General features: G+C 39.1%; 1 protein-coding gene across 3 annotated transcripts in view; it reads right to left on the bottom strand.

The window, feature by feature from the left end:
* The window catches only part of LOC137098846 (opsin-3-like), a 52,186-nt gene extending 36,659 nt beyond the window's left edge, over window positions 1-15,527 (bottom strand). For all 3 annotated transcript variants that reach the window (XM_067475509.1, XM_067475510.1, XM_067475511.1), the window contains exons 1-2: window positions 14,788-15,527; window positions 5,966-6,294 (exon numbers count right to left, since the gene is read on the bottom strand). In XM_067475509.1, the coding sequence (XP_067331610.1) occupies window positions 5,966-6,294; window positions 14,788-15,160 (702 nt within the window). In that variant the 5' untranslated portion in view covers window positions 15,161-15,527. The remainder of the gene's footprint in view (window positions 1-5,965; window positions 6,295-14,787) is intronic.
* Between the last annotated feature and the right edge of the window lie 209 nt (window positions 15,528-15,736).

Genomic DNA, 15,736 nt, shown 5'->3' with positions numbered 1-15,736 from the left:
AGGCTTCTTCACTCATATTGTTTTTTTTTTTTTTTTGTTTAGTATGCACAGGCAACTACTTGCTATCAGATGTCAACATCTGTCTTATTGTTTTACAAAAACAGAACATCACGCTTTGCTTTCTGGAGAGGTGATGAGGGGAGGAGATGGGATGGAAGTGATTATGGCAACTGAGACAACCAAGGTGAAGAAGATGGATGATAATGGCAGGGAAATGGAAGGAATATGTGATGAGGGCCCACATAGAGCTGGGAGACTAAGAGCATAGAAAAGAGAGAGCAAGTGCAGGGATTGAAGCAATCACTGAAGAGAATGAAATGTGTGTGTGTGTGTGTGTGTGAGAGAGTGTGTGAAAGTCCTACTGGCAGGGACAATCTGTGTGAATATATATAGAGGTGTGATAATAAAGAACACATGCACAGTCAGCCACAACATTAACCCCACCTAGTGGTTTTCATGTTGTGATGAAAAGGGTCAGCATGGGCACACTGACTGGTCTGTGGTTACACATACGCGAGTGGACAAACGAAATGCAGGGAAGAAAGAACCAGCTCAGCGAGACAATACACAGCTTATGTAGGGTATATGTAGTATATATGTATATGTAGGGTGTAGGGTATGACAGGAAACCGTGCGAAAAACACAGCGTCAACATTATTAAAACAGGTTGTATGGTCAGGTTACCTAACATATCATCGGTGTGGAAATAAATGTTCCTCAATTAGGTGCAGTACAGCACATGAACAATGTGTGACATATCATGGAGTACTGTATGCTGCTGATGGAGAATTTTGATGAATAGCAATTGTTTCCATTTACTAATGCACATTTATATAATTTTTTTATTGACACTTTGCTGTTATTAACCATTATAAGGCTTCAAATAATTTAATATTTATTATGGAATAACCTGGTCATTATTTCAATAATTCATTCTCTTTCAGTAGTCATAAAACCAGATTTTAAATCAGATTTGTTTAAATTCAGTTTTAGTGTGGTTATGTTCAGATTTAGGTTTAGGCACAATTTGGCTGTTATGTGCCTTCTAGTGAACGATCTTTTCAATTCTCTAGCATTAGAGAATTCTAAGCTTCTCAACATCATACTGTGCCCACTTTGCAAGGTAGCAGCAAAAGCACTTATCCTTCTATGAAATAGGCAAAGAAAACTGTGGATATCAGCGAAGTCCCATTAGGTAGAGCTCCAATTTCTTAATTCAAACTGCACCACCTAATTTATATTGAAATTCCCCTTTATTGGACTCCCTGGCTTTTTGTACAATATGATAGCAGGTCATGAAATTACCAAATGAGCACAGCCAGGAAAAATCTGCTTGTGGCCAATGAAATTACCACATGGCACACATGATGACTGCAAGGTCACTGTGTAGGCCAGCACAAAATTAGGACTCCAGCAGTCACAGTCTGTCACACCACTCCTTTTCCCTTTCATCTCTCTGCCTCCCTCTGACTCCTCCACTTGATATCTTCATCCCCCCTCCCCCTTTATCTCCACCTCTGTGCCACATAGCCTAAAGAATGCTGGAGAAATATTGTAGCTCTTGAGAGAATTACTCGATATCCTTATCCTCAGACCGCATGAGTAACATAAGGAATTCAGACCAAGGTATTGGTATATTATAGATATTGAGACATAGGACTTTCTTATGCGTGTGACTTTGTCGTGTGTGTGCATGTACATATTTAGTGTTTTGATCGAAGTGATGTAGATGTTTCCTAATCAGAAATTATATGTCTTTTTTGATTTATCAAGGAGGGTGCAAACTTTTGCACTCTTATAATTTTTAGTATTTTACTTTCTTTCTACACAGTTTTTTTACATTTATACACTTCTTGACCATTTATTTCTGATGATAAAAGAAAATTTTTACTAGCTGAATGTTCATTATTATTATGTTAGGTTTAGGGTTTGAATTCCCCTACATGCAGTTTACTGTAAGGGGATGCAAACTTCACCCTAAACCTAACATAGAAATAGTGCACATTTATTTAGTATTAATCTTTTATTATCAGAAGTGACAAAAATGGTCTAGGACAGTATAAAACAAAGTTATAGTAAAATACTAATGCAAAAATTTGCATCTCTCTTGAAAAATTAATTTAAAAAAGGTTTAATTTGTAAATAAATTATTTATATTATTTATTTATTTAAATTTATATGGATAATAGTAATATGGATATTGTCTTAACTTCATGTTTAGTCAAGGCACAAATCAAGTTTAGTAAAACTGTAAGTTATTTCTAATGGCCATATTGCCATGTAATTGCATAGCTCATAATACCTATCACATTATGCTTTTGCTTCACCATCATCCATTAAGTATCTTGTGACCTGAATGTCACAAAGTCTGAAGACAAGCACAGTAGTCAGTCCAGCCGAGCTCTGCATTTCTGCTGTAAAATAACCAGTTCACTGACCCCATAGTTTAAGGTATGTCTGTTTGTGCAATTTGTGAAATTTTGAGTGGGGGTATTGCACCTAGTTAGACCTTCTTATAATCACACGGAGTATGATTAGTCATGAAGTATTGTACTTTTTCAACAATCAGTCAGCCTAAGTAATTAGCCCTAGCATTAGTTATAGGACTGAATTACACACAGTTAACACACAAAGCACTGCAGCTTTTGTGGAGACATTTAATCATTGTTAAAATGTATAAGATTATACTGTATACTTTTTAAAAATCATATTTCAGAATTACATCAAAGTGCAGTGGGCATAAGATACAGATTCTGCTTATTCCCTGGCAAATTGAAATGGCACAGTGACCTGAACTTGGTGCATAGAGCTCTCATTTTAATGGGGAAAGAGGACATGCATTTTTTCCCCCTAATCCCAGCCCAGCCCATTACCAGCTAAACCAGGACATGCTGTCCCTTTCACCATGGAAAATTATTATTGTTGATAAAACCAGATGACATGTAGAGTGTTGTGTTGATTGATAAGAATTTAAATCTGTTTGGTTTTTTGGTTGATAGACACAGGCTAGCAAATAGCTAGTTAGGTAACATTAAGTAGTAGTTTACCATATATATAGAATAGAATACCAAAGCTAAAAAGAATAAACCAAAGCTTTAAAACGTTCACCTGTTTAATGATCTTGCCTGACTAACATACGTCTGAAAAGACAAACTTGTGTCTGTCCTGTGTACTGAGAAGGACATTAGTTTCCTATTACGGAGAAGGAGCAATAGAAAGAGATGACAACACTGACAGACACTTACAAGGAAGCTGAGAGTGTGATTGTATGCCTGTTTCTTTTCCTAAAATCTTAGCAATCCTTTGATGTAGCACAGTTTAACTGAACAAGAAGCACATCTGTTTGTTTCCATATAGATACCTTATTTACTGTTTGTTTATCCCTAGTTGTTATTTTCTGTCTTAGCGTTTGTCTCTGGTTTGTCCGTGTTAGGCTGTTTCTGTTATTTTTCCCATTCTGTCTGTTGTAACTATTTAGTTCCTATTCACTGTCTGCCTAGTCTATGTCTCCTTATGCTTTATGCATTGTGCATTTTCCCTTCCTACCTTTTTGTGTTCATTAATAAATCCTTTTTTCATTTCTATGCTCTTTAGTTCAAATTCAAACAGTCAATAGGTCTGAATACTAAAGATACTGTATACTATAATGTGCCACACAATACTGTCCTGTGATACATAGTCTCACAATGGATGGGATGAGGCAATGTGGACTGCTCCAGTGATCTTCATATTACTACAGAGGGGAGGTTAAACTCTTAACTTTAAACTTGGCTTTAAACTCCTTTTATCTTTCCCAGCAGTATGCAACATGACCTGAATGGAGAACTATAGCCTTTACAAGTAAAACAAGCAAAGATAGAATGCACATGTTATACGGCACATAGAAGAGCCAAGGGGTGAGAGAATGGGAAAAAGAAATTAAAACTGACTTACAAGATAGATATGTAAGAGATAGAAAGAGGGGGGCAAAGATAAAGACAGAGCGGGAACTAAACGCCAAACTAAACTTTATACAAAGGGAGGACCCTTTTCATCTGTATAAAGAACTGCAGGAAAGATGGCAAACAGTACAGTAGATGAATTGTAGAAAGGAACAAAAGAAAAAGAACTTTGTGTAAAATCCAGCAGAGAGAGAGAAATTTTTACAAAAGACCTTATCAAAGAAAAGGGGTTATCATATTGATTATTATTTATCTTTTGCTCTGAGTTGTGTTAGTGTTACACCCCTGGCTGCTAAGCAGTTTATCAAAGAAGACAGCACAATCATACACACATGCACACTCATTGGTTATCTGAGAGGACATGATGCTCACAGGATCTGAGTGAGTTGTAATCCTGGAAAAAAGGCTGGGGGACCTGTTCTCACAGATTCTGGGACTGTGTGTTTGTGTGTGTTTGTGTGTGCTTGTGTGTGCTTGTGTGTGCACTTTCCACATTCTCCTCAAACATTGGTTACCTCATGGCTCAGTCCACAGACATGGAGATGAAGCAGGAGCACAGGCTTGTGACAAGTGAGGTTTCAGTCTAAACAGTGGTAATATTCAACATGCAGACAATTGTACCACATTGTGCACATACAAATACTATAGGTATCTGAGTTGTTTAGCTTATATATTTGAAATGACAGTGCCATAATCAATCAATATAAATGTTATCATATTTACCAGTGGCCAGTTGTAACCAGCAGAATGCAAAGATTCATTTGTGGCCTAAATAAATGTGTATCAATTTTAGAATGTTATATAGTTAAATTTAGTTGAGAGCAGTTAACCTCATTCAATCAGCTGTAATTCACAAAAAAGGTTGTGAGAACGTCATTTTATGCAGAAAGGGCTGGCGTTCCCCATTGGAGCCGAGGTCTCTTAAGCAATTATGCAATTTCTGCAGAGTAATGATATTTATTTCCTTATGGACCACAGTGCAACATAAAACAGACATCAAAATGTGTGAAGACCAGTATAAAGGTACTCAAATACTTAAACTGTACACTAAAAACTATCAAAACAGTAAACTCAGAACTCCTATCACAGCAGCAACAACTCCGATGCATAAGTTTCTCCTCCTGTAGCAGAAGTTACACATGGTGGCAGAATAGTCTTAAAATTGCATGATTTAAGTCACCAGCTATGATAAAAATGTGATGAGTTGTGTTGTTGATTGCTGATGCTAGTTTAAAGTTTAAGCTAACGTGGCAAATTCCTTAATCAGGGTAATGTCATTATTTGATACCTTTGTACAGTGGGTACTAGCATGGTACAGTAGCTTTTATTGCAAAGTTTAAAGTTACATGGGTTTACAGAGCCTGTTCTAATACCGCTGTCTCTTGTGATGTTTAAATTGTAGGAGTCAATATTGAAGGATTTTACTTCTTATTTTACTGTAGTTATTTCATTTACAGCTGTATCCACAATCCAGAGACAAATAGAATTTAGTTTTACTTACACTGTTGCTTCTACTTCAGTGTTTCAAGTTCAGATGTGTTTACTAAGCCTTAACAAACGTACGAGGCAAGTTAATAAATATGAATCTGCCACTTTCTTGATTTAAAGTTGCAGTTTTTAGCACATTTGTTGCAATAAATAACTTTCCATTTGATGTTAAGACCTTTTAGATGTCCTTACTATAAACAATAACCCAATTGATCACACTGTGTTCGACTGAGCTGCATTTTGTAGGAAATCTGCCGACTTCCTTTAGGTTTGTTTTTCTTTGTTAGTGTGGTGGTTGTGGATATATGACCCCAATTCCATAAAAGTTGGGAAGGTGTGAAAACGTAAATAAAAACCAAATGCAATGATTTGCAAATCTCATCAACCCAAACAACATATCAGATATTAAAACTAAGATAATTAATTTGATGGAAAGTCCTTTTAAGTTTGATTAACTTTTAAAAGGCAGATGTCTTGGATTGGACCCCTGTGTTAAAGGTTCAGTGGCAATCTTCCTCATCCCCACACAGCCTTACCTGTTTGATGGCGCACAGCAGCTTCCCGTAGCAGAACACAATCACCAGGAACGGCACAACAAGGCAGAAAACAAACAGGCAGATGATGTAAGAGATGTTATTTGCTGTCTTTGATGTCCAGTTGACTGAGCAGGTGGTCCCAGGGCCTTCAGGGCCATAGTGGCTCCAGCCAAAGAGTGGCGGCAATGTCCAGACAAGGGAATAGACCCAGGACAGGGTAATGCCCAGGGAAATTTTACGGTAGTTGGAGGAGTCTGCCTCGGTGGGGGCTATCATGGTGCTGTAGCGCTCATAGGAAAGGACAGCAAGGGAGATCAAGGACACAATGCCTGCAGCAAGGTAGACAGGAAATATGCAGACAAAAGGTTAAAATGAATCCTACTGTACCTATTGTGTTTGTGTGTGTGTGCTTGTGTATTATACAGTAAATGTGTGTATCATAAATATAGATAAAGGCCTCACACCCCTGTGTCCAGCAAAGTGCAGCAAAAGTAACCTGCATGGTGTATGGCTTCAATGAGAAAAAGGGTTGTGATTTTAAGAAATTGCCTGAGCAAACTGTGCAACAAAATAAAAATATAGCAGACGTGTTGGTGGAATCATCTAATGTATTACTTCATGTGCCAGTGTCTACAGCAGAAGCTCACCGCTGTAAATCATAAAAGGTAACATTACATGGAGTGTCTCTGCATGACAGAAGCAATGCCGTGAAACACAACACAGTCTTTATCGAGCACTTGCAGAAAGATAAGAAAGCTTCTTGAAATTTTCTTTCACTGTGTCTCAATATCTCCCTCTTTAGTTCTAAGTATTAGAGAAGTATTTGAGCAGCAGGAGCTGAAGCTTGGTGTTCACGCTGATCCCTCAGCCTTTTTATCTTGTGAGTTATTTGTTTTGAAGCCATTACAATCCACAAGGCCATGCTTCATGCCCATTGATTTTCAGCGGCAACCTGAACTGGACACTCTCTAAAAAAGCGCTCCAGGCCTTTCTCTGAGGTGCCAAAGCCACGACTACTCAGCACGATGAATGAATAAATAAAAATAGGGAGGGGCAGTAGAACAAGTTTGAAACTTATTTTTTAGATCTGTCATTGACTATTATGGTTTTGGACATTTTTGATCTACAGTATCATTGTACAGATACAATGACTTCACACTTTGGCACAGTTTGCCAGGCCTGTCTGTTTCTCCCAAATATTGCACACATGTTGCTGTTATGTCACACAATGCTTAGCTCTGGCCTTCAATCAATAACATTACTGCAATGGTATAAAATAAATACAGTTTTATTGAAAACCCTCTTGCTGGTCTGTTTGATCTGGTCTGTCTGTTGTTTGCTATGAGCCAAACATATTTCCTGTGCATTTAGACAAAAGATGCTTCTAACTGTACTCAGATCAGCTCTGTCTCATTTAGTCTGCCAATTTCTTTTGGTATTTCCTGTCTGTACTCTGACGTGGTTGAATTGAAATGAAAGATGAACTGGCTGATGTCGTTTTAAAGCTAAAACTTTGTGATCTTGTGATTAAGGGTGTAAATCTACAGCCCAATCACAACATCATCACAAATTCAAAACGTCTTTAAATATGTGAGCATTTGTGATTGTTCAGTGATTAATGCTGACTTTATACCATTACAAAGAAAAGATTTGATGTCCTGGCCGGGTAGTTTGCAAGGACACCTGACTAGGGTTATAGTTAATGGTTCCATCAACAATTTGTTTTGCTCAGTACTTGCTAACATTAAAGTTGGCAAGTAGAGCGCATCACACCATGTGGTAAATGCACTGTACTGTTACATTTGTTGTCGGTTGCAAGATTTTGAGAACTGCAACTCTCATCAGAGTAGCGTAGAGGCACAAGTGTGTAAAATAATAACATTTTTAAAACCTGCACAAATATCTGTCTGTCTTTCACTAATGTCTGTATTATAGTATATTACAATCATTGTCCATTCTATAGTATACAGAATATAGAATAGCTATGGGGCAGAGGTGAAAATAGTACAAAATTATTTTTACTCTAGCAGAAATACTGTTACTGTGTTGAAATTGTACTTAAGTGACTTTTTTAAGAAGTACATTTTAGTTCACAAAACAATGAATCTTCAGGGCATTTTCTATCAGGTCTGAGATCAATAACTTAACTGAACCAGAATGGTTTCCAGATGTAGCTTTTAGCTTTTAAAAAAAACTAGTGAGCTAACGTTTGCTCGACCACATGCTCTATCCATCCATCTGTTCGTTATCTGTAACCTGCTTATCCTGTTTAGGTTCATGAGGGGGGACTGGAGCCTGTCCGAGCTGACATACACAGACAGACAACCATCCACACCCACATTCCCACAGACGAGCACTTTAGAGCCACCAGTTAAACTAACATGCACGTCTTTGGACTTTGGGCGGAAACTGTACCTGGAAGCAAAGCGAGAACATGAAAACTCCACACAGAAAGGCCGAGCCAGCTGGCCAACATCTGCAAAGCTACTAACTATTACCTCTAACTATTAACCCTGGTTATGTTCGTCATCGTTGCATCTTTTCGAGCCACACAATGGCAATTTTCATATCTTTAAAATGGGGAGCATTACATGTGGGATTGTTAGCTGAAAGTAGTACATGTGCCATGTTCTCTACTTTTTTGTTCCATTGTGCGAAACTTTGTGTGCTCTATACAGTGAAAGGAGTTACACACTCAACTTTTGGACACTATAATTAGATGTCGAACACACTACTGTACTACTATAGTGCAATATATAGTGAGTAGGGGATTATTTCGGACACAGTCTTGGATAACTTGGCTGCACGGGCTGGTGGAGAGTGGCTGCATAATATACGTAAGCTCCAGATTTGTGGATATACAAAGTTTACGCTCTTGTTTAGACCATTGGTCATCAACTCAGTTCCTTGAGAGCCCATCGTGCTTGTTTTCCAGCTACCCTTCCCCAACCCAGTGCTCATTATCTAGATCTGGTGCGTTCAATCATCCAGAAGCTGTCTCCTTTTATTGCACCATTCATTAACAGAGAGAGTTCCAAAAAAGAGGAGGGGGGGAGGAGGGTGGGTACAGGACTGATTCCAATCAAAAACATTATCATGAAGTGCAAACACACCAACCCATGTAACACACCTGTGGAAGGTGATGTGAAGACTAGGAGAGCTGTAGCTTACCCTCAGAGGAAGCAGACTCACTGAGAATGGGTTTGATAACCTTCTCCTAATGTTTCACTTCTAAACAGAACGATCTAGTCTAAAATATCCGATGGTGAAGAAGTTCGACATGATGGAAGTGTGGTGTTATACAACTGAGCAATGCTTTGTTTTGTAAAACTCCCAGGTCGGTCCTTTTAATAGGGATGTGCAGGAAAACAAAGGGTCATTTCATGATGCAAAACACAGTGCTGTACATTTACTACTTTTGTATACAAGTACCTCTAGACTAGAAGAGATTTTACAGCACTATGCTTGTCCATATTTGGGATTTTGGTGGTGTTTCTATGTATAAATGAGCCTGTACATGAAGCAGCAGTTACATGTAAAACGGGTGAGATTTATCCTTGGTCACTGTGTGCAGCTGTGCTTGCACAGCTTGATAAATGCCTCTTTTGTTGTTTATACAGTTCCTCCACATCTTACACACAAACAAAACACACAAACAGAATATATAATTTGCTCTGAACATGCTGTGAGAAATGAGGCCCCAGGTCAGGTTGGAAACATGTGCTGTAGTAAGTCTTTCTGATGACAGACTGTTAATCGTCTCCAGTGCTCATTATCCAGCCTCAAATCAAAACACACGTTCTCAGACTTTAATAAAGCGAAATAACAGCTATATTCCATTAAACCAACAATCATCATGACAGCAAGATGAGTCAACATTAACCAAGTGACAGCAACCCCTTGTCTTCTGCCCTCCTGTAAATTGTTGTACTTGATTGTGATTTGTCACTTTCATTGTGGAAACTTAATTATACCAACTCGGGTCCTGCTCACCCTATAGTTAGGCACTAGCTGAGGTTCATGAACATTTTTATCCAAAGCCATGTAATGGCATAGTGAAAAACTTTAAATGTAAGTTCAGAGCATTTGAAATCAAACGCAACCCTCCTTCCATCCTCTAGTCCTCTGGCAGGATCAAAAGCAGTTGAATCTAATATTCTAAAATAAAACATCTTATGATCAGATAATGTCTGAAATTACAAAAAAGGAGCATCTTTGTTCTCCTGTCTTTCTGAAACTAACCCACCTTGTGTCTCATTAGTCTGTTAGAAAGCTTCAGGTTTTGAATTAAATGATTGAATGAAACTGTGTTTGTTCTATGAATCCCTGTATCATAACAGGTGCACAGACATACAGGAAGCTTAAGTATTAAAAAAAACTTTTTCTAGGTTGCAAATAACTAGCTAACATTAAGGATCACTACATTGGCCAGTAAGTCTGAATGTACAGAGATCATTTTTCACACTAATATCTGATTCAAACCAGACACATGTTTACCACAACACATGTTTGTCTCTGCTTTAATTCACTATGAGTGGCTTATTAGCTGGCTCACTCTTTCTGACATTTATGCAGGAGTTGCATTGTTCTGCTTTCTCACAGCTGAGACTTTTTTCTTTCCATTATTCTATAAAATCACTCAGGCCAGGTGTTGGATGTGCCTGCGTGATGCACATGTATATGCATTTTTTCCCCTCTGTACATGTTCATCCATTTCTGTGCCCATATCTTTGCTGGGTTGTATGTGTGAGTGTGTGCGCATGCAGGAGGGCAATCTAACTTCAGTATGCAGCATGTAGTCTCAGCAGCACAAGGTTAATCCAGTGACTGTGTGCAGAGTCCACTTATGTAGAAGGAGGCAGCCAACAGTATGCAGGGACACGCAGATCTGTTGTCTCCCCCCCCTCAAAAAAAACCTCTCCTCTTTCCCCACGTTATAATGGACGTAATAATTTGGCAGCCTTGTAACTCAGGATGCAGAAGTTGTGGGATCAAATCCCACTAGGTGTGTCCCTGAGTGAGACACTCAGCGCTAGCTCCACAGGCAGGGCGATGGCTTAAATGCAGCAATATGTATATGTGCACAATGACAATAAAGGTTGTTCTAGAGACAATAAAAAAAGGATAGGAAAAGGGAAAGAGGTAGGCAGGAGAGGTGAAGCAGCTAAATAGTTGGCAGGAGGCTGATGGCAAATGGGAAAAAAGTAAGAGTGTGTAGACTTGGGCATGCACACACATGTCAGTTTGTGCTCTTGGCACACATTCAAAACACAGGATTTTCAGTTGTTCAGAAATCTTAGACAATATTAGCAAAAGTAGAAATCATAGAGAGATGGAGCTGAGTTACTAAGAATACTGTCCCTGCCCTCTAATTTAAAGGAACATTGATCATTGGGAAAAAAGCTTTACAGTCACTTTGTAAACATGCAGTACATGCAGAATTATCAATCTAAACAATCAATTTTCACTTTTCCTTTCTCTAACCGTCCCTAACTCTTTATTTCACTCTGCTTTTATGAGCCCATTTAGGAATTACTCATCCATAAACTGTGGACGCTCAGCAATGATGTCTCCAAGCTACCTCTTGCTGAAAAACACACACGCACACACACACACACGTGTTGCAATGATTTAGCATGGAGAAACCAAATTTGTACTTTCAAACACACTTTTATACATTAGCTCCTTGTAAATGTCAGTGTTACACATTTCCAGATGGCACTTCAATTTGGCATATAACTCAAGTTAACAAGACACTATATTCAATCAGAGTATATTGAGATATTAAGAAACATCAGGTCACAATATGGAGGATATTGTATGCCTGAAATGAAGTAATCCTATTTTGGAAATTCCCAACTTATTCCAGAGGAAATGGAAATAGTGCTCAGGTGTGTTTTCAGTTTTAAAGTTTGACAGATTCAAGTGAGCACTGTTTAGTTAAACTCAGTTTAAGTTGAATGTACTGTGTGAAAACTGTAGTTGTAGATCAAGACAAGCAGCAGCAGAGCCTGTTAACAAAGGCTAGGAAGGTAAAGTCTGCTGGACAAGTCTGCTTGAATCTGAATCCCTCAATATAATGTGTGTAAATCATAAGTTCCATCCTTTTGCTGCAGGAATGAATTGTAATGGCCAGAGGCCCGAAAGAGCTTTACCCAAGGGGGTAAACTGTCACTAAAAGTGACAAATTTCCACACAGAGATGAAAACTGACCTAACACATGCAAATTGACAAAGATGGAAAAACAAAGTCTGCAAACCATCTGCAAAGTTGTGACAACTACAAAGGCAAGAATGACTTAAGAGGTTCAAAAGCATAAGGAAATCTAAAACATGACAAAGAGATGCCAATGGCCATGAAGAAGCTTTCTCTGTCTTTCAGTTTGGGTGCTTTGTCACCAAGGTGATGACAGGTTTTTTTGTTTGTTTTTTTTTTGTGCAAGATGTGGGGACCTGTTACATGTCTTTTCACAGAGGCCCATTGTCTCACAATCTGTCCATGCTCTTCTGTGAGTGTACAAAAACACATTCCCATAAGTCAGTGTTGCAGAGGTGGAGACAGGCAATGACCACAACTTCAGCATCTATCTCTAGTCTCTCAGGCTTTTTACCTGACCTTTTCCCAGTTATTATAATCAGTGCACTCTCAAGTTGGTCGCTAAGCTAATCCAATTTTAGGTAACGGCACATGCCTGAATTCTTTGGGTACAGTACAACAGGTATCAGAAGCCAGTATGTATTAGATTGTGGGTGGTTACCAATCACTCTTCCGCTTTAAACATTAGGAGATTAGATGCAGTGATGTGAGTGAGGTGGAATCCTTTATGCAAGATTTATGAGCCTTTATACAAACCTCATCAAAGAAAAGTTATGGTCGCTGACTACAGATGTCCAGCATGCTGCCAGTGTGCTGTTATAGAGGGAGCTGGAGGTCTCTGTTTGGTAAAATCTCTAAATATTTCATCAAACGTTATATATTTTTTGCCTCACTGCATAGCCAATCACAAAGTTGGAATGTTTTATTCGAATAGCCAATGAACTTAGGAATTAGTTTTTAGTAGCAGCTGACCATGAAATTCATTTTGACTTATTGGTGTGGGTGGTTTGCTGGACACAAGTACCATTAGAAAGACAATTATTTGAGATGCAGATAGACTGAATGTTATATCAGACTTGTATACAATACACTATATATACCAACTGCATCCCTATTCCTGAATTTTGCAACAATTAAATGAAGAGATTAAAACATTGAGCAGACAGCAAGAGATTGTGCAATATACAACACTGTGCTAATGTCTAAGACTAAAGAAATTAGTATTTTGAAATCTCAATATCTCAGGCAGCCTGAACCTCAAATGTTGTTTGGCAGCTTTCAAAGCAATTACCGCACTGATGGCAATAAACCCTCTTCATTAAAGAACGTTATTTCAGGCACCAGGCCAGGGATTACTGACCATAGAAGACTTTTATGTTTAATGAGTTTGATATATTTTTAAAACATGGTTAGAAGTTCTGATTGATGCATAGCTTGGTGGAAAGTTGATTTCTTTTAAAGGTTTATGTTCCTTATGAACACAAACCGTTTTTGGCCCAGAATCCCAGTCCAGGTAAGTGAGTGTCTTCTTCCCAATTGCATCATTGTGCCCCATTTGCATGAAAATCAGCAGTCCTGAGCAAAAGGTAGTGCAGCGTCTCGCTTTCATTATAGATTTCCCGTGGGTGACTTTATTTTGCAACAAATGCTGCTGATGCATGCCATGGTCTGCTCACGGAACATACTGTGTCCCCACGGCCCACCACAGACCTGCAGGGGCATCTAAAGAAACAGAGATGAGGCTTTCCCAGCCTCAGGCACAGTCTCTTAACTGTAATAGCATTTATGAAGCCATTAAGCAAACTGCACACTGCTATATGTGTGTGTGTGTGTGTATATATATGTATATATATGTATATATATATATATATATATATATATATATATATATATATATATATGTATGTATATATATATATATATATGTATGTATGTATATATATATATATATATATATATGTATGTATGTATATATATATATATATATATATATATATGTATGTATGTATGTATGTATATATATATATATATATATATATATGTATATGTATATATATATATATATATATATATATATATATAAAAACAAATATAGTGATTCAAATGTCTGTCATGTAGCCCAAGCCAGAGATAATGAACAACATGAGGACCAAGACTGTTGTATGTAAGTCATTACCTGGACCAGGCATTATCGGCACCGTGATTGTGGATGCGCACCGTATAAGTATGACCCGCAACATCGCATCACGGCTCCCGAATTGTTTGCTCTTACTGTTTTTGCAGCTAGTGATATGATGTGCACTTTTATTAGAGGCTGCAGCATGATCACACCCAGAATGAAGAAAGAGAGCGGCAGAGAAATAAGATCTTGTTACGTGGAAATCCAGTCATTTGGTCGATTAATAACTTTGATGTTTTCGTGCGTTATCATATCATTATCATATTCTTATTTAAGTCGAATCATACATGAGCGACCAGGATTTTCAGGCTTTTCTATGTAAGTTTGCTATGACCATAAAGATGCACCGTGCACACGAATTTTCTAAATGCTTAGTTTCCCCTCAGCCCCTACAAACGACAGCCTAACATGTCAACATTTTTACAGTTATTTGGAAACAATCCATCCTCACAGCGCACCATCACCAACACACCAGTATCCTCTAAATGTAACACAAACAAAATGTCTATCTAAAAATACCCCCCACAGAATTCACGTTCATACTCACCAAAGAGGGAGTTGGCGAAGCCGTACCACACGCACCCCCCGTCTCCTATGAGCCACCTGCCCTGCGTGCTGGCTGCGAAGCTGAACGGAGTGCCCAGTATGCACACCAGCAGATCGCTGATGGAAATGTTCATCAGGAGCAGGTTGATGGGAGACCGCAGCATCTTGTAGCGGCAGAAGAGCACGAGCACCAGCAGGTTGTTCATAAGTCCGAAAGTGCCGATAAAGCCCAGGCACACAGCCACGATAAGGTTCCCTGTCGGGGTTAGGGTTGTCCGGTATGAGCCGCCCCCCAGGTGTCCTTCCGCAGGTCCAGCACACAGAGCGCTGTTGACTCCCGCGCAGCCGCTCAGGCTCACGTTGGACACGATCATCGCAGTCCGGTGTCACAATGGGAACCAGAGTGTCCGAAGAGCAGCTAAAACACCCTGAACATGTCTCTGTTGTGTCTGTGGAACGAGGGGATAACGATGAACGACTGCAGCTCAGTCTGCAACACCTTCTGCTTTAAACAAATGCCAAGTAGAAAAAGTAGAGTCAAACAGAAATATGGAATATTAGTTTGGGTGTTGGAAATGTTTAAACTTTGGATCTCATTTGAGGGGAGGGCGGGGGGCATTTGAAAATGTCAAGAAAGTTTGCGTCGGCTTTGCTCCACAGTGTGGCAGTCTGTAAAACAACGTCTTGTCGTGTCCAGACACGCTGCTGTCTCTCACACAACTCTGTCCGTATTTAAACCACTGTTGTCCGCTCTCCAGCAGCCGGAGGAGGGGTGGGGGGTGCAGCGCGGACGTTTAGCAGGAGACCAATCACCCACCACGCTGTCATAAGTACATGTAAGAATGTAAAAGTCCACCTCAAATCTCGAGGATCTGTCCGCTCGTATTGTTGCGCGGCGCTGTCCGTGGTGCTGAACCCTGACAGCTCAACAGCTGTTTATTTGTTCCTCA

This window comes from Channa argus, chromosome 14 (assembly GCF_033026475.1).
Source record: "Channa argus isolate prfri chromosome 14, Channa argus male v1.0, whole genome shotgun sequence".
NCBI lineage: Eukaryota > Metazoa > Chordata > Actinopteri > Anabantiformes > Channidae > Channa > Channa argus.
The sequence above is the reverse complement of the archived record's forward strand: the minus strand, read 5'-3'. Positions and strand labels throughout refer to the sequence as shown.